The following is an 18,774-nucleotide window of genomic DNA, read 5'->3' as shown; positions in this document are numbered from 1 at the left end:
CTGAAATCCTCGTGAGTCTTGGTATTTGTGGCACAGCATGACAATGGTTTGCTTCCTACCTGGAGGGATGGTCATATCAGGTGACATGGAGGGGATCCACATCTGCTCCATGCTGACTCTCCACTGGTGTCCCACAAGGCTCAGTGCTGGGTCCTCTTCTGTTCTCCCTCTATATCTTGGTGAGGTCATAGTGGCAGCAGGGGTGTGGTCAAGCGTCAGCTGCAGACAGAAATGAGGCGGGTTAAACCCGGCAAGTAATGCGTGATGATTCTGTGTTGAGGTAATCCTCAAACTTAATGTCCGTGTGATTGATCAGTGGCTGCCAGCAGTTGCTTTTGTCTATGGCATATTCAAATCCTAGTGATCGATCACATCGACAGTAAGTTTGAGGATTACGTCAATGCAGAATCATCACGCATTACCTGCCAGTTCAACCCACCTCCTCTCCGTCCGCAGCTGACGCTCGACCACGCCCCTGCTGCCACAGTCATATCATCACACGGGTTTTCATACTACTGCTATGTTGATGAAACTCAACTCATCCTCTAATTAGACATTCTTGTTTCTTGTCTTGTCTTAACCCCAGCAAAACTGAGCTGCTGTACATGGGAGAACTTGCTGACATGGGAGATTCAATTCAATTCAATTCAATTCAATTTTATTTGTATAGCGCGTTTAACAATGAACATTGTCTCAAAGCAGCTTTACAGAACATAAGAAACAAAAAGCATGCAAACAGAAACAAAAACATGCAAACAGTCCTAGGTGTTAGACAAAATTATCCCTAGTGAGCAAGCCTGAGGCGACTGTGGCGGCTGTGGCAAGGAAAAACTCCATTAGATGATATGAGGAAGAAACCTTGAGAGGAACCAGACTCAAAAGGGAACCCATCCTCATTTGGGTGACACTGGAGAGTGTGATATGAACAATGTCCTTTCTGCATTTATTTATAGTCGTAAAATTTTATGTGTATATTAATTTGGAGGTTGTTGTCTTCCTCAAAGTCCACATAGGGTTGGCAGCGTTGCTTTGAATACCCAAGTCCTCACGAGGCAGAAACCAGCTGGAGCAGGTCCATCTCTGGATGCCTCAGGATCCTCGTAGGGTTGGCCTCTGTCTACTGGAGCTGGCACAATCTCTATGTGCCTCGGAATGGGTAGAAGAAGGGAAACAAGTGAAAAGGAATTAGCGTAGCTGCTGTACATAATATTAGTAAGCCCTAAATCATAATGTGCAATTAATCAGATGTACTGAAGTACAAGGTTATGGTATATGTTAAGTGTTAAGTGTGTGCCTGGCTAAAGATACATGTCTTTAATCTACGTTTGAACTGGGAGACTGTGTCTGAGCCCCGAACACTGTCAGGAAGGCTATTCTAAAGTTTAGGAGCTAAATACAGAAACGCTCTACCCCCTTTTGTAGACTTTGATATTTGAGATGCATCCCCTATGTCAAGATCTTGTGATCTCGCTGGGCAACTCGCAGATCTCTCCATCTGTTACTGCACACAACCTTGGGGTAACCATGGACAACCAACTCTCCCAAACTAACAAATTTCTCCTAGCTGTCTGAACAGCTGTATCACTGGCTGTCTTCGAATGAACACTGAAGACCTATCTTTTTACCAAGCACTTTCAGAGAAATCCCACCATTAAACTAGAATTTAATTTTTTATTGTTCTGATATTTATTGTTCTGTCACACAGTATTGTATTGTTAATTTTCACACTTTAACAGAATGTGTGATTTCCTGTTTTTCCACACCTTGATGTAGTAAAACTAGAATAGCCAACATGCATTTTGCAAAAATGCAATTCACTATTGGTAATCCCTACTTGATCAACCGATTCGGACATCTAACTAAGACGTCAAGACGTGCTAAAACAGGAAACAGCCCACCTCACTTGCAAAAAGGACAGCAAGCCAGTTTGTTTTCTAAAACAAAAAGGAAGATGCTAAATACAACAGTAATTCTATCAGTATTTAGTAAAAATGGAGTAAAAATTTAGTAAAAAGCTGCGTTGAAACGCTATGGAAACGCCTTCAGCGTGACCGCGCTCTGAATAACATGTGTAATCAGTCCAATGTATGGGCGAGGCGTCACGGGCGGGGTGACGTAGCGACCCGGAAGCATAAAAGCCCGAGCGGCAAACGCCGCGCTAGCTTTCTGTCATTCAGCAAGCGCTCTGTGTGATATTGTCTGTCTATTGTTTCTCTTTCTGTGTTGTCTGCAGCATGCTTAAGGCCAAGGACAAAACGAAACTGAAACGGGGCGAGAGCGGACAGCGTTTTAGGCGCTCTGGGCCCGGTCTCTCTGACACGAAGACGGATCTGAGGACCGTTCTTTTGGCAAGGAGGGCCGTGGCTAAGAAGCCCTGACGCCTTGGGCCCAGGGCTTCCGAGGGCGGGCCCCTCTGGGGCGGGACGGTGTACACCTCATTATACGGTGCCCGTCTCGCCTCAGTGCCCTCGGGAGGTTGGTCTGCCAACCCTGCCACCTATGGTGCTTCAGGGCGCAGCGGTCTCCGGCGAGCGTTTCTCCCAGTTCTCGCCCGGGAACATAGCGGGTCTGGGAGGCTCGCGGCCTCTTTGGAGGCCTTCGGAGCAGCTAGTTCCGTCGTTCCCTGTCGGTTCGGCGCTCCAGGGCACCAAGCTAGCCGCTCTCGCCGTACCAGAGGTCAGTCTCGAGAGGCTGATCCCCTTAGTGAGCTATTTGGCAGCATGGAAACTTCTGCCGAATGTGTCTCAATGGGTCCTGCGTACTGTAGAGAGAGGCTACCGAATTTAGTTCGGCTCTCCTCCGTCTCGCTTTTCCGGGGTTCTTCCCACTCTGGTGGGTCCCGAGCAGGCTGTGGTAATGGAACAGGAAGTACACACTCTCCTGAGGAAGGAGGCCATCGAGGTGGTCCCTCCTCGTGACAGAGAGTCCGGGCTCTACAGCCGGTACTTCATTGTTCCCAAGAAGGGTGGAGGGCTGCGTCCCGTTTTGGGACTTGCGGCAGTTGAACCTCTCAGTCGCACGACTGAAGTTCAGGATGCTCCCGGTAACACAGGTTGTGTCTCAGATCAGCTCCAAGGACTGGTTTGTCACGATCGACCTAAGGGATGCATATTTCCATATCTCCATCCTTCCTCAATACAGGAAGTTCCTGAGGATCGCTTTAGGGGGCGAAGCTTACCAATATCAGGTTCTTCTGTTCGGCCTAGCACTCTCACCCCACACCTTCACGAAGTGTGTGGATGCTGCTCTGGCTCCTATGCGACTCCGGGGCATCCGCATACTGAATTATATCGACGACTGGTTTATATTAGCTCGATCGGAGCAGATGGCAGTTCGGTGTCGAGATGTCGTTCTCGCCCATATGAAGGAACTGGGGTTAAGACTGAACGCCGAGAAAAGTGTGCTTCCTCCAGTACAGAGAATCACTTATCTGGGCACGGTGTGGGATTCGACCGCGATGCAGGCACGTCTGTCTCCTGCTCGGATCGAGTCGATCCTCACAGCAGTCGCGACAGTGAGAGAAGGCCGGTCACTCACTGTGAAGCAGTTTCAGAGACTGCTGGGTCTGATGGCAGCTGCATCCAACGTAATACCTTTTGGCCTGCTGTACATGAGACCCCTACAGTGGTGGCTCAAGACCAGGGGGTTCTCCCCGAGGGGAAACCCGCTCCGCAAGATCAAGGTCATGCGGCGGTGCCTACGTGCCTTAGACATGTGGAGGGAACCTGGGTTCTTGTCTCAGGGCCCGGTGCTGGGAGCTCCTTGTCGCCGCGTAATGCTAGCGACGGATGCATCTCTCACCGGATGGGGAGCGGTCATGAGTGGCCGCTCTGCCAGTGGTCTGTGGAGCGGCCACCATCTCACTTGGCACATCTACTGCCTGGAGATGCTGGCCGTGTTTCTAGCACTGAAACACTTTCTCCTGGACCTAAAAGGTCGCCACGTGTTGGTGCGCACCGACAACATGGCAGTGGTCTCTTATATCAACCACCAGGGAGGTCTGTGCTCGCGCCCCCTTTACAGGCTGGCGCTCCAGATCCTTGTGTGGTCCCAGGGGAAACTCCTCTCGCTGAGAGCAGTTTATATCCCTGGCCATCTCAATATGGGAGCAGACGCCCTGTCGAGGCAGGGGCCGATGCCCGGGGAATGGAGGCTCCACCCCAAGGTGGTGGAGCAGATATGGCGTATGTTCAGTCGAGCTCAGGTGGATCTGTTTGCGACTCAGGAGACGTCGCACTGTCCCCTCTGGTTCTCTCTGACTCATCCAGCTCCCCTAGGACTGGATGCTATGGTACAGAGTGCGCCAGGACGGGGTCCGCTTGCTGCTAGTAGCCCCGTTCTGGCTGGGCCGAGTATGGTTCTCGGACCTGAATTCCCTTCTTGACGGCTCTCCATGGGAGATTCCCGTCAGGAGGGACCTCCTCTGACAGGCAGGGGGCGACATCCTTCGTCCCCGCCCGGAGTTGTGGAAGCTGTGGGTGTGGCCTCTGAGGGGGCACAACAGAGCTTCTGGTCTCTCAGCCGAGGTTGTTGAGACCATCCTCCAGTCCAGAGCTCCCTCAACGAGGAAACTGTACGCCCTGAAGTGGAAAATTTTCACTTCCTGGTGCGGAGACCGCCGGCTCGACCCTGTTCACTGCCCAGTTGGTGCAGTGCTGGAGTTCCTGCAGGCCCGTCTCTCCGCAGGGCTGACCCACTCCACCCTGAAGGTCTACGTGGTGGCTATTGCGGCCGACCACGCCCCTCTCGGTGGTCAGTCAGTGGGCAGACACCCCCTGGTTACACGTTTCCTCCGCGGTGCGCTGAGGCTCAGACCTCCAGTGCGATCTCGGGTCCCTCCTTGGGACCTGGCCCTGGTTTTAGAGGCTCTCTGTAAACCCCCCTTCGAGCCCATAGAGGAGATTTCGGACCGTCTTTTGACATTGAAAACTGCCTTTCTCTTTGCTATTTCCTCTCTTATGAGAGTGGGGGATCTTCAGGCCCTCTCTGTGGCCCCCTCTTACTTAGACTTTGCGCCTGGTCTGGCCAAAGCGTTCTTGTACCCCTGAGTGGGGTACGTACCGAAAGTTCCCTCCTGTCATGCTGCAGGCCTTCTGTCCTCCTCCCATTCAGGAGCCCGACCATCGGAAGCTTAACTTTACATGTCCAGTGCGAGCACTGGATGCGTACGTCCACAGAGCTGCCCTGTGGAGGAGGGCGGACCAATTGCTTATATGCTTTGCTTATATGCTTTGGTCTTCCTGCTACCAAGCAGACCCTCAGCCGGTGGGTTGTGGAGGCCATTTCCCTGGCTTATAAGTCCTCTGGTCTCCCCTCACCCTTGGGGGTCAAGGCTCACTCTACACGAGGTGTGGCGGCCTCGAAGGCCTTTCTGGCAGGTGTGTCCATGCAGGACATCTGCAACGCGGCGGGTTGGTCCACGTCCCTGACGTTTGCCAGGTTCTACGGCCTGGATATGCGAGCCACTCCCGGCTCTACTGTCCTTTTGCCTTGAGCTGTGCCTTTTCCACACTAGGCAAGGATTTGTAAGTCTGGCAGCGTGGGCATACTCGTTCCCATAGTGTTTCGACGCAGCTCGAGTTCCTGAAGGGGAACGTCTCCAGGTTACGCATGTAACCATGGTTCCCTGAGGGAACGAGATGCTGCGTCTCCTTGCCACACTTCCGGCATCATTTCTCAGAAGCTAGCGTGGCATTTACCGCTCGGGCTTTTATGCTTCCGGGTCGCTACGTCACCCCGCCCGTGACGTCTTGCCCATCCATTGGAATGATTACACATGTGATTCACGCTGAAGGCGTTCCCATAGTGTTTCGACACAACATCTCGTTCCCTCGGGGAACCATGGTTACATGCATAACCTGGAGACGATTTCTTGGATGCGACAGATGCATTCGTGAAGATCCTCCTCAACGGTAAAATCAACAGAGGCCAGACATCTGTGATTCAGAATGACAACTCACCCAGGTGGGACTGGGATTTCCATTTTGGAACTATGGACCTTACTCATTTCAGCAGTGTGAAGTTAGAGGTATGGGATGAGTAAGTCAAATAATGACCTTCTCGGGGAATGCAATGTTCCACTGAAATCTGGAGTTGAGGAAAATGTCTGTGCACTCAATCACGGAGTGCTGTATTATAAAGTGCAGGTGAAGTGTATCCCTGGATAGACTGGTCCCTTCATGCTCGGAGTACAATCCCTCTCCCATGGAGGCACAGCTGGAGAAAGCATACGTCTCCCGGAACACTCACCCAATTCCCAGAGGTATGCTGCTGGAGATGGGAGTGCTCCTCGATGAATGCATTCCCCGCTTCAACCAGAGCAATATTCGCAAAGCTAAAGGTCTTGAACTGTAGGCCAAATGTGTTCTTTGTACAACTAATACATATTCACACCAGCTATCACAATGTTTAAAGTAGAATAGGTGCAAATAATATTGGCACATTATTACTAAACCTTTCCTGCTCATTTGTGCTGCCTTTTGCCTTTTTCAAAGCTTAATAAATGTTTCCTGAAGCACAATGTTGCAGAAATATTCTTGATGAAAGCTAGATGCTGAGTTCAGAATACAATAAAATAATGGTTTACATTTGCAAATTTTAAAAAAGCATCTTCACACTGCTGGCACACCCACAAAGCCCACACAACCTACAGAAAATCTGTGTAGCTATGTGTGGTTTTTATTTTCACAGCCTGAGTGAACACATGTCCATTAGATCAGAATATCAGACTGACTATTGCTTACAAAAACTCTCTTTAGTTCTAAAGAATGCTGTTAGATTAACATAAATCATGTGTTTTGTTCTCTACGCACACAATAAACACTCTACCAGCCCTGTACATCTCACACATACATCATTTCACACTTTTTTTTATTAAACTTCTCCAAATTTATGCACCTATTTATATACCTATAAACTGTCCTGCCCCATGCCTTGCACGTGGGTATAAATACCCCATGTAGAACTAAAGAAGAACATTTAAAAGGTTCTGAAAGGTTCATTGAGAAGACAAATGTAAAGTGCACAGGTTATATCTGCTCATACACACGTCAATGTAAGTGAAACGAAAGCTACATTTGAATTACATCCACTTTTAATGGACATTTTCACAATTTTTTTTTTTTTCAATCATGCATATTGACTGCTGAATGGTAAATATGTTTTGGGGGACAAATCACTGTAATTATAAGCTACACGATGCTGAAATTGATCCACAAATTAATTAGGTAAGAACATACTGAAACACTGTTAAAATAAAAACTAGGAAACTGTGATTCATCTATGCTCTATATTTTTAGTCCCGGGGGTCCTCAGCGCTGCACATATGTATATATGGTGTAAAGGCCACATACTTTATCATGATTGTATATAAATAAGTACATCAAACAATTACAAGTTACAAGATTATTTCTTGCCACACATCTGTGTCAGTTGTGTACTGTGATGTGTGATTGTGATGTGTGATTGATGAAATGTTCATTAATGAGTACAAATTTTGCCAAAGAAAAACAGTGAACATATGTTGCAGTAGTACTGACAGCAGCAGCAGTAGTGACTGGAGTTGATGTGTAACAGTAATGAATGCAGATATAACACAGTGTCACATTACGGTTTGTGTGGAAAAATACTATTGCAGTATAGACTGGGAGAAGCAGGGACTTTTCTCCTGCGTATGAAGAGCGAGGAGCTGAGTTCTCTGATGGCAGAAGGAAAGAAGCTCTTTCTGAAGCAGCATGTTTTTGTCATCAGGAGTCTGTGTCTTTAGCTAAATGGGAGATTGCACTGATGGTTGATCTTATCAAATTATCCAATTACAATGCCTTACTCTTGGTGTGTGAGTCAGTATTGCCATACCAGACAGTAATCCAGGATGTCAGCATACTTTGGATCATTGCTGAGTAGAACTGTATCAGCAGCTGCTTCTCAACTCTATAATTCTTCAGTTTCCAGAGGAAATAGAGCTCTTTTGCACTTTCTGGATGATGGTGGTGATATTGAGAAGTGCAAAAGTGCATGATCAGTATTAGCAGGTGTTACACAAGCATCTGTTCCTGTGGCCTGAAACTCACTTGTGCTGTGTTAATTTTAATTTATCATAAAGGAGACAGATTCATTTTATTACAGATGCTAAATGAACACCTTGAAAAGTGGTCTAAGTATGTTTTGTCTATGCAGCAAAGTAACTTAAATTTTTTTAATATTTAAAAAATTTGAATTTTTTAATACAGAAACAGGACACAGTGAAAGTCCAGCCATGCTTCAGACACTTCTGATTTGGGCTGTCTTTGCCAATTTTCTCCCTCCTCCAACCAGCCAGACCTGCTTCAAGGCCAATGAGTCTCAGTGTCGCCATGTGGACTTCGCTCCAGGATCCATCCTAGCAGGAGAAGGCTTTGACATCACCATCTTGCAACGGAAAGGGGCCTTCGCCCTCGACATGAGCTCCGGGCTCCAGAAGGACAAGTCCTGCACTCTGTGTAAAAACCCCTACATGAGAGGTCAAATGCAGAAGCTCCCAGTTTCTGTGGTGGATTGGAGACCAAGTAAGAAGTGCAAAATGAAGTTGTCCAGCTCCGTCTACCAGTCCAGTGAGGCCCTGGTCAACGCCAGCACCTCCTCTATTGAGAACAACTGGCAGTCAGACTTGCAATTGATACCTCCAAAAGACCAGGAATCAATGTTACTGGCAGGCAGTAACTCCAAGCTGGCCAAATATTCAATGGAGAAAACCAAAGAAGACAAGTTCATCTTCACCAGGCATGCTGTCTCATGTGGATACTATGGGTAGGATGTGAAAAATTTGTGTTTTGACAGTGCCCTCTAATGTTGATTTCCAATTACTTATACAAATACAGCATCATTCATCATTGTTTTTGAGTTCTACATTATGGTCTGACTTCTAGATACAGCGTTTCGAGTCATCCACTCCTACACCCAGAGCTAAATAATGAATTCGAAAGTCTCCCTGAGACATATGATGAGTCTACAAAGCACCTCTATTACAAGCTTATTGACAAGTTTGGTACTCATTATATCACAAAGGTGAATGAGATCATTGTTTTCCACAGACTTTGAAGCAGCTCGTCCACCTCAATTTTAAAGTAGTCTATTTATGAACAATGAATACAACTTCACAGTTTCAGAATGAATGGCTGGAAACACTGTGGCTGTGTGCAGGTGACTCTGGGTGGAGAGGTTCACTCTGTGACCAGCATCAGGGAGTGCCAGGCGTCCCTGGAGGGTCTGAGTGTGGACGAGGTGAAGATGTACCTGGGACAGGTGATCCCAGGTAACGACTTGCCAAAATGGAACAGGGATTTCAATCTTGGAATTGTGGACCTTACTCAGTTCAGCAGTGTGAATCTGGAGGTGTGGGATAAAGACAGCGATTCAGATGATGACCTTCTTGGGAGGAGCACTGTTAAATTGAATTCTGGAGTTGAGGAAAATGTCTGTGCACTCTATTACGGAATGCTGTATTATAAAGTGCAGGTGACATGCAACCCTCATTTGACTGGTCCTTCGTGCTTGGAGTACAATCCCTCTCCCATGGAGGCACAGCTGGAGAAACTGTACATCTCCAGGAATGCTCACCTGATTCCCAGAGGTATGATGCTGGAGATGGGAGTGCTCCTCGATGAATGCATTCCCCGCTTCAACCAGAGCAATATTCGCAAAGCTAAAGGTCTTGAATTGTAGACTAGTTGTGTTCTTTGTGCAGCTATTGCATATTCTTGTCAGAATATCAGACTGATTATTGCTTTCAAAAACTCTCTTTGGTTCTAAAGAAAGCTGTTAGATTAACATAAATCATATGTGTTTTGTTCTCTACACACACAATAAACACTCTACCAGTTCTGTACATCTAAGGTACTCTGATAGCACTGATGAATAAACAAATCATAAGAAAAACATACCAAAATGTAAGGTTTCAGCGTCTAGAATTCAACAGCATTGCAATGTAATAATTAATAATAACAGCCTAACACACTACACACACTCATGCATATAATGTCACACTTTTGTTCAAGCCCCTCCAAATTTATAGACCTATTTATAGAGCTATAAATCGTCCTGCCCCATGCCTTGCACGTGGGTATAAATACCCCATGTAGAACTAAAGAAGAACATTTAAAAGGTTCTAAAAACTTCATTTTGAAGACCCATTTAAAGTGCACAGGTTTTATCTGCTCTCACACACATCGAGGTAAGTGAAACGAGCCCTACATTTCAATTAAGTCCGCTTTTAATGGACATTTTCATAACTCGGGTTTTTTTTTTCCAATCTGTATACTGACTATTTGAGCAAATCCATTGAATGGTAAATATATTTCTAAATTATTGTCACATATTAGAAACTATGTTTTAGGGTCCAAATCACTGTAATTATAAGCTACACAATGCTGATATCTATATCTCTCTATCGTTATAGATATACATAAATATAATGTACAATGTACATTACATGTAAAATGTACAAAATATATATATACATACACACACACACACACACACACACACACATATATATATATATATATATATCTATATATACATTGTCATGACTGCATTATTTTTTTATAAATAAGTACATCAAACAATTACAAGATACAAGATTGTTTGTTGCCTGTGTTAGTGGTAATTTGGTTCACTAAACAAAGTGCAAGACAATAAGTGCATGAATGAAATATACATAAATGAGTCAGTACAAATTTTGCCAAAGACTGATGGACTGATGGTACTGATGGATTAAACAGCAGCAGCAGTGTGTAACAGTAATGAATGCAGATATAACACAGTGACACATTAGGGTTTGTGTGGAAAAATACTATTGCAGTATAGATTGAGAGCAGGGAAGTTCTTTCTGAAGCAGCATGTTTTTGTCATCAGGAGTCTGTGTCTTTAGCTAAATGGGAGGTTGCACTGATGGTTGAACATATCCAATTATTTTTAAGGCCTCGCACACAATGCCTTACTCTTGGTGTGTGAGTCAGTATTGCCGTACCAGACAGTAATGCAGGATGTCAGCATACTTTGGATCATTGCTGAGTAGAACTCTATAAACAGCTGCTTCTATACTCTACAATTCTTCAGTTTCCAGAGGATGTAGAGCTTTTTTGCACTTTCCTGATGATGGTGGTGATATTGAGAAATGCAAAAGTGCATGATCAGTATTAGCAGGTGTGACACAAGCATCTTTTCCTGTTGCCTGAAACTCACTTGTGCTGTATTAATTTTAATTTATCATAAAGGAAACAGATTTATTTTATTACAGATGTTAAATGAACACCATAAAAAGTGGTGTAAGTATGTTTTGTGTATGTGAAGTAACTTAAAGTGAAGTAACTTAAATTTTTTTTGTATTCACACTCTTAATTTTTTAATGCAGAAACAGGACACAGTGAAAGTCCAGCCATGCTGCAGACACTTCTGATTTGGGCTGTCTTTGCCAATTTGCTCCCTCCTCCAACCAGCCAGACCTGCTTCAAGGCCAAAGAGTCTCAGTGTCGCAATGTGGACTTCGCTCCAGGATCCAACCTAGCAGGAGAAGGCTTTGACATCACCACCATGCAACTGAAAGGGGCCTTCGCCCTCGACATGAGCTCCTGGCTCCAGAAGGACAAGTCCTGCACTCTGTGTAAAAACCCCTACATGGGAGGTCAAAAGCAGAAGCTCCCGGTTTCTGTGGTGGACTGGAGACCGAATCAGAAGTGCAAAATGAAGTTGTCCAGCTCCGTCTACCAGTCCAGTGAGGCCCTGGTCAGCTCCAGCACCTCCTCTATCGAGAATAACTGGAAGACAGGCTTAAAAATACCCACTAAAAATGGTCACGCATCACTGATGCTGGCAGGCAGTCACTCCAAGCTGGCTGAATATTCAATGCAGAAAACCAAAAAAGACAAGTTCAGCTTCACTAGCCATGCTGTCTCCTGTGGATACTACAGGTAGGATATGACAGTTTGTTTTGTCAATTCCATATGTTGAAATATGCACAATTTTATTTAATTAAGTAAATGCTGCACATTTATTATTTTTGTACTCTATTTCCTGGTCAACCTTCTAGATACAGAATTTCGAGCCGTCCAATCCTGCACCCAGAGCTGAGGGATGAATTCAGAAGCCTCCCTGCGACATATAATCGTCACACAAAGCAACTCTATTACAAGCTGATTGACAAGTTTGGTACTCATTACATCACAAAGGTGAATGAGATTTTCCACAGACTTTGAAACACACATGCAAATTGTTTTCTCCTAGCATGTAGGAAAGAAAGCCTTGTACACTTCAATTTTAGAGTAGTCCAACTTTTGTTCTAGAATGAATACAAGTGTGGTCTTCTTGACTGAAAATGCTGTGGCTGTGTGCAGGTGACTCTGGGTGGAGCGGTTCGCTCTGTGACCAGCATCAAGCAGTGCCAGGCATCCCTGCAGGGTCTGAGTGTGGACGAAGTGAAGATGTGTCTGGACGTGGAGGCTTCTGCCAGTATGAAAACTGCAAGCCGGCAGGCCGAGGCGCATCACTGCAAGCAGGTCAAGGACAAGACTCTGAACAAAATGAGCTTCTCTAGCAGCTTCAGTGACAGGTTTGTAGCATTATTAACTTTTTCGGAGTAACTGTGGTTCAACGAACACCAGATTCCCAGCAGGAGCAGTGAAAATCACCTGGTAACTTTTTATGCATGCCAAGACTTTCAACAAAAGTCACAAAGCTGTAGCATTTGATAACAATGCTGTAAGACCACAGAGAATTTGACCAGTCCTGACCATGCCCGCACAAACTTTCACAAATCCTGCTCCCAAAGAAAATTAGACCAATCTTAACTGCTCCCGTAGAAAGTTTCAACAATCCCTCTCACCTTGCACAGAAAGTTTGGCCAATCGTGCTCCAACAGTTATTATTATTTGAACCTGCCTGTTATATTTTCTGACAGACAGCTGGTTCTACTTGTCAAAATCAAAATATAAAGAAATTAATTCAAGCCACCTTGACACTGATTAAGATAAAGCTGTTACTGAATATGAATGAAAGAAGTAAATGCATCATTAAGCACTGCACCATATTCACACTCTCATGATAATGAATTTAGTCTTTGTTTGTCCTATAAACTTCATACCTGATCGATCTGCTGTGATGTAAAAATTGCCCACTTCCACAACTTTTTTGTGACTTCTACTTCTATCCAGAGGCCCTCTATTAATAATTTAATAACCAGTTGAACAAAGCATTTATTTTGGAATTTATTCAGTAGTGCTGACATCCATGTTTCTCTTCTCTTTCTTAAAGGGAAACAGATGTGATTGGTGGCCATGTTCAGAATGTTGACCTCCTTTTCTCATCAAATAATGACCCAAAGGCGTATAAGAAGTGGGTCTCATCTCTGCCTGCTCACCCTGATGTGCTTTCCTACTCACTTGAGCCCCTTCATGAGTTGATGCCGGCTAAGGGGCGGAGGCAAGAGCATTTGCGTAACGCCATCAAGGACTACATACTCCAGAGAGGCCTGTGGAAAAATTGCACGAGCCGTTGCAAATTCGGAGTGAAGACCGATCCTAAGGAGCCGTGCATCTGCAGCTGCCACAACAACCCGGGTGTGGCCCTCAACTGCTGCCCCACTCAGAAAGGATTTGCTCAGGTCACTGTAACTGCAATCAAAGCCACAGGTCTATGGGGAGATTACCTCAAACAGACGGATGGATTTGTCAAGCTCTTCCAAAAGGGAAAGATCTTCCGGGGCCAGACACCCGTGATCTGGAACAAAAACTCTCCAACATGGAACTGGGATTTCAATCTTGGAACTGTGGTCCTTACTCAGTTCAGCAGTGTGAATCTGGAGGTGTGGGACAGGGACAACGGCTGGGATGATGACCTTCTCGGGAGGTGCACTGTTAAATTGAAATCTGGCGTTGAGAAAAATGTCTGTGCGCTCAATCACGGAATGCTTTATTATAAAGTGCAGGTGAAGTGCGTCCCTGGTTTGGCTGGTTCTTCGTGCATGGTGTACAAGCCCTCTCCCATGGAGGCACAGCTGGAGAAAGTGTACGTTTCCCGGCATGCTCGTCCGATTCCCAGAGGTATGCTGCTGGAGATGGGAGTGCTCCTCGATGAACGCATTCCCCGCTTCAACCAGAGCAACATTCGCAAAGCTGCAGGTTTTGAATTGTAGACCAATTGAGCAGTTTGTGAACCTATTGCAAATTCAGGCCAGCTATTAAAATCTTTAAAGTAGAATAGTTGCACTTAATATTGCCACATTATAACTAAATCTTTTTTGCTCATTTCTGCTGCAATTTACCTTTTTAAAGCCTAATAAATGTCTCATGAAGCAACACCTTTGGTTTTTTTTTTGTTTTTTTTTTTGGCTGAAATATTCTTGAAAAAATGCCAGACACTGTTTTGAGTGTCCGGTAATATTATGGGTTACATTTGCAACTTGTAAAATGCATTCTTACATCTCAAGAACACCCACAAAGTCCACACGTCTTACAGAAAATGAGAACTGCAACGTGTGGCTTTTATTTTGGCAGCCTGAGAGAAGACATTTCCACCAGGGCAGAACTGACTATTGCTTTCAAAAACTCTCTTTGGTTGTAAAGACAATTGTTCTATTAACATAAATAATTTTAAATGTTTTTTTATATATATACACACACGTTTTCATTACCTAGTGGGGGCAAAAAGTACAAACTGATACAGACTCCATTAGCACCCCTAAATGGCATATCACTTAAAAAAGTCAAAATTAGCTTTCACCCTCTTGTTGTCTGATCATGAGTATGAATCCTGATGATGTCACAAGGGAAGGAAATTGGCCATGCTCTCTGGGTGGGAGGGGAATACTCTCTCTCTCCACTGTCAATCACAGTGGGTGGCATTGTGGAACTGTTCTGATGTTGTTGAATGACAGGCATCTCTGGGTTGTTAGGGCAAAGTTTACATTAAATTTGGTTAATAAATATCCAACTTCATCATATGACATGACCACAATAGATAATCACCAAATTTAATCTAGTTTACTATGGTAATTCCCATTAAACAGTGATTTCATTCAGATCAGATTTGAAATTTTTGGTTTAATATGACTGGGCCTTTCTAACCTGTCCCAGCTCTCATCTGGTTTGACAGCTGCTAAGACATCCTTTTAAAAGGAAAACTGGAAGCATCTGCACATGATCCTCACAAGCCCCACAACTTTTTTTCTTCACTTCTTAGTCCACAGCATCTCCTCCGTCACCCTCCCACCTGACAGCTGATGACTTCACCACCTTCTTTGATGAGAAGATGAAGTAAAATCTGCCTGCTCTTTGCTCCTACCCCTATTCCTACACAACACATTCAGTCTTCTCTTCCTCTTTCTTCTGTACATTTTTCTCCTTTATTAACAAAATAGATCCTGCAGATTATCTTGTCCTGCAATCCCACCACCTGCCCACTGGATCCCATCCCTTCCACAATGATCCAGACTATTTCACCAGACCTCCTCCCTTTCATCTCTACTATCATTAATGACTACATAACATCTGGTCATGCACCAACTGCATTCAAGGCAGCAAGGGTTATTCTCATCCTGAACTACTCTATCACTTCTTTCTTTTCTTTCTGAAATCCTCATGAGTCTTGGTATTTATTGGTATTATACCAAGTCTTGGTACTTGGTACTCTCCACTGGTGTCCCACAAGGCTCAGTGCTGGGTCCTCTTCTGTTCTTTCTGCATTTATTTATAGTTATTTATATTTATTTATCTGCATTAGCAATGTCCTTTCTGCATTTATTTATAGTCATGTAGAATTTTATGTGTATATTAATTTGTTGTCTTCCTCAAAGTCCCCATAGGGTTGGCAGCGTTGCTTTGAATACCCAAGTCCTCACGAGGCAGAAACCAGCTGGAGCAGGTCCATCTCTGGATGCCTCAGGATCCTCGTAGGGTTGGCCTCTGTCTACTGGAGCTGGCACAATCTCTATGTGCTTCGGGATGGGTAGAAGAAGGGAAACAAGTGAAAAGGAATTAGCGTAGCTGCTGTTCATAATATTAGTAAGCCCTAAATCATAATGTGCAATTAATCAGATGTACTGAAGTACAAGGTTATGGTATATGTTAAGTGTTAAGTGTGTGCCTGGCTAAAGATACATGTCTTTAATCTACGTTTGAACTGGGAGACTGTGTCTGAGCCCCGAACACTGTCAGGAAGGCTATTCTAAAGTTTAGGAGATAAATACAGAAACGCTCTACCCCCTTTTGTAGACTTTGATATTTGAGATGCATCCCCTATGTCAAGATCTTGTGATCTCGCTGGGCAACTCGCAGATCTCTCCATCTGTTACTGCACACAACCTTGGGGTAACCATGGACAACCAACTCTCCCAAACTAACAAATTTCTCCTAGCTGTCTGAACAGCTGTATCACTGGCTGTCTTCGAATGAACACTGAAGACCTATCTTTTTACCAAGCACTTTCAGAGAAATCCCACCATTAAACTAGAATTTAATTTTTTATTGTTCTGATATTTATTGTTCTGTCACACAGTATTGTATTGTTAATTTTCACACTTTAACAGAATGTGTGATTTCCTGTTTTTCCACACCTTGATGTAGTAAAACTAGAATAGCCAACATGCATTTTGCAAAAATGCAATTCACTATTGGTAATCCCTACTTGATCAACCGATTCGGACATCTAACTAAGACGTCAAGACGTGCTAAAACAGGAAACAGCCCACCTCACTTGCAAAAAGGACAGCAAGCCAGTTTGTTTTCTAAAACAAAAAGGAAGATGCTAAATACAACAGTAATTCTATCAGTATTTAGTAAAAATGGAGTAAAAATTTAGTAAAAAGCTGCGTTGAAACGCTATGGAAACGCCTTCAGCGTGACCGCGCTCTGAATAACATGTGTAATCAGTCCAATGTATGGGCGAGACGTCACGGGCGGGGTGACGTAGCGACCCGGAAGCATAAAAGCCCGAGCGGCAAACGCCGCGCTAGCTTTCTGTCATTCAGCAAGCGCTCTGTGTGATATTGTCTGTCTATTGTTTCTCTTTCTGTGTTGTCTGCAGCATGCTTAAGGCCAAGGACAAAACGAAACTGAAACGGGGCGAGAGCGGACAGCGTTTTAGGCGCTCTGGGCCCGGTCTCTCTGACACGAAGACGGATCTGAGGACCGTTCTTTTGGCAAGGAGGGCCGTGGCTAAGAAGCCCTGACGCCTTGGGCCGAGGGCTTCCGAGGGCGGGCCCCTCTGGGGCGGGACGGTGTACACCTCATTATACGGTGCCCGTCTCGCCTCAGTGCCCTCGGGAGGTTGGTCTGCCAACCCTGCCACCTATGGTGCTTCAGGGCGCAGCGGTCTCCGGCGAGCGTTTCTCCCAGTTCTCGCCCGGGAACATAGCGGGTCTGGGAGGCTCGCGGCCTCTTTGGAGGCCTTCGGAGCAGCTAGTTCCGTCGTTCCCTGTCGGTTCGGCGCTCCAGGGCACCAAGCTAGCCGCTCTCGCCGTACCAGAGGTCAGTCTCGAGAGGCTGATCCCCTTAGTGAGCTATTTGGCAGCATGGAAACTTCTGCCGAATGTGTCTCAATGGGTCCTGCGTACTGTAGAGAGAGGCTACCGAATTTAGTTCGGCTCTCCTCCGTCTCGCTTTTCCGGGGTTCTTCCCACTCTGGTGGGTCCCGAGCAGGCTGTGGTAATGGAACAGGAAGTACACACTCTCCTGAGGAAGGAGGCCATCGAGGTGGTCCCTCCTCGTGACAGAGAGTCCGGGCTCTACAGCCGGTACTTCATTGTTCCCAAGAAGGGTGGAGGGCTGCGTCCCGTTTTGGGACTTGCGGCAGTTGAACCTCTCAGTCGCACGACTGAAGTTCAGGATGCTCCCGGTAACACAGGTCGTGTCTCAGATCAGCTCCAAGGACTGGTTTGTCACGATCGACCTAAGGGATGCATATTTCCATATCTCCATCCTTCCTCAATACAGGAAGTTCCTGAGGATCGCTTTAGGGGGCGAAGCTTACCAATATCAGGTTCTTCTGTTCGGCCTAGCACTCTCACCCCACACCTTCACGAAGTGTGTGGATGCTGCTCTGGCTCCTATGCGACTCCGGGGCATCCGCATACTGAATTATATCGACGACTGGTTTATATTAGCTCGATCGGAGCAGATGGCAGTTCGGTGTCGAGATGTCGTTCTCGCCCATATGAAGGAACTGGGGTTAAGACTGAACGCCGAGAAAAGTGTGCTTCCTCCAGTACAGAGAATCACTTATCTGGGCACGGTGTGGGATTCGACCGCGATGCAGGCACGCCTGTCTCCTGCTCGGATCGAGTCGATCCTCACAGCAGTCGCGACAGTGAGAGAAGGCCGGTCACTCACTGTGAAGCAGTTTCAGAGACTGCTGGGTCTGATGGCAGCTGCATCCAACGTAATACCTTTTGGCCTGCTGTACATGAGACCCCTACAGTGGTGGCTCAAGACCAGGGGGTTCTCCCCGAGGGGAAACCCGCTCCGCAAGATCAAGGTCACGCGGCGGTGCCTACGTGCCTTAGACATGTGGAGGGAACCTGGGTTCTTGTCTCAGGGCCCGGTGCTGGGAGCTCCTTGTCGCCGCGTAATGCTAGCGACGGATGCATCTCCCACCGGATGGGGAGCGGTCATGAGTGGCCGCTCTGCCAGTGGTCTGTGGAGCGGCCACCATCTCACTTGGCACATCTACTGCCTGGAGATGCTGGCCGTGTTTCTAGCACTGAAACACTTTCTCCTGGACCTAAAAGGTCGCCACGTGTTGGTGCGC

At 45.9% G+C, this 18,774-nt stretch overlaps 2 protein-coding genes across 2 annotated transcripts; both read left to right on the top strand.

Moving 5' to 3' along the window:
- The first annotated feature begins 8,248 nt into the window (after positions 1-8,248).
- LOC128319922 (perforin-1-like) lies at positions 8,249-9,699 on the top strand. The gene is made up of 3 exons (XM_053239374.1): positions 8,249-8,784; positions 8,904-9,042; positions 9,178-9,699. The coding sequence occupies exons 1-3, from the start codon at positions 8,255-8,257 to the stop codon at positions 9,697-9,699; spliced, it is 1,191 nt and encodes a 396-aa protein (XP_053095349.1). The 5' UTR covers positions 8,249-8,254.
- Positions 9,700-10,141: 442 nt separating this feature from the next.
- Positions 10,142-14,321, top strand: LOC113528091 (perforin-1-like). The gene is made up of 5 exons (XM_026916422.3): positions 10,142-10,207; positions 11,390-11,945; positions 12,065-12,203; positions 12,369-12,583; positions 13,285-14,321. The coding sequence occupies exons 2-5, from the start codon at positions 11,416-11,418 to the stop codon at positions 14,162-14,164; spliced, it is 1,764 nt and encodes a 587-aa protein (XP_026772223.3). The 5' UTR covers positions 10,142-10,207; positions 11,390-11,415; the 3' UTR covers positions 14,165-14,321.
- Positions 14,322-18,774: the final 4,453 nt, after the last annotated feature.

The sequence above is a fragment of the Pangasianodon hypophthalmus genome, chromosome 13, assembly GCF_027358585.1.
Source record: "Pangasianodon hypophthalmus isolate fPanHyp1 chromosome 13, fPanHyp1.pri, whole genome shotgun sequence".
NCBI classification, from domain to species: domain Eukaryota; kingdom Metazoa; phylum Chordata; class Actinopteri; order Siluriformes; family Pangasiidae; genus Pangasianodon; species Pangasianodon hypophthalmus.
This window is presented reverse-complemented; position numbering and strand designations above follow the sequence as displayed.

Coding starts and splice junctions, on each gene's coding strand:
- LOC128319922 (XM_053239374.1), top strand. CDS start 8,255: ATGCTTCAGACACTTCTGATTTGGGCTGTCTTTGCCAATTTTCTCCCT. Junction 8,785..8,903: donor GTCTCATGTGGATACTATGG/GTAGGATGTGAA, acceptor TCTGACTTCTAG/ATACAGCGTTTCGAGTCATC. Junction 9,043..9,177: donor GTACTCATTATATCACAAAG/GTGAATGAGATC, acceptor GGCTGTGTGCAG/GTGACTCTGGGTGGAGAGGT.
- LOC113528091 (XM_026916422.3), top strand. CDS start 11,416: ATGCTGCAGACACTTCTGATTTGGGCTGTCTTTGCCAATTTGCTCCCT. Junction 11,946..12,064: donor GTCTCCTGTGGATACTACAG/GTAGGATATGAC, acceptor TCAACCTTCTAG/ATACAGAATTTCGAGCCGTC. Junction 12,204..12,368: donor GTACTCATTACATCACAAAG/GTGAATGAGATT, acceptor GGCTGTGTGCAG/GTGACTCTGGGTGGAGCGGT.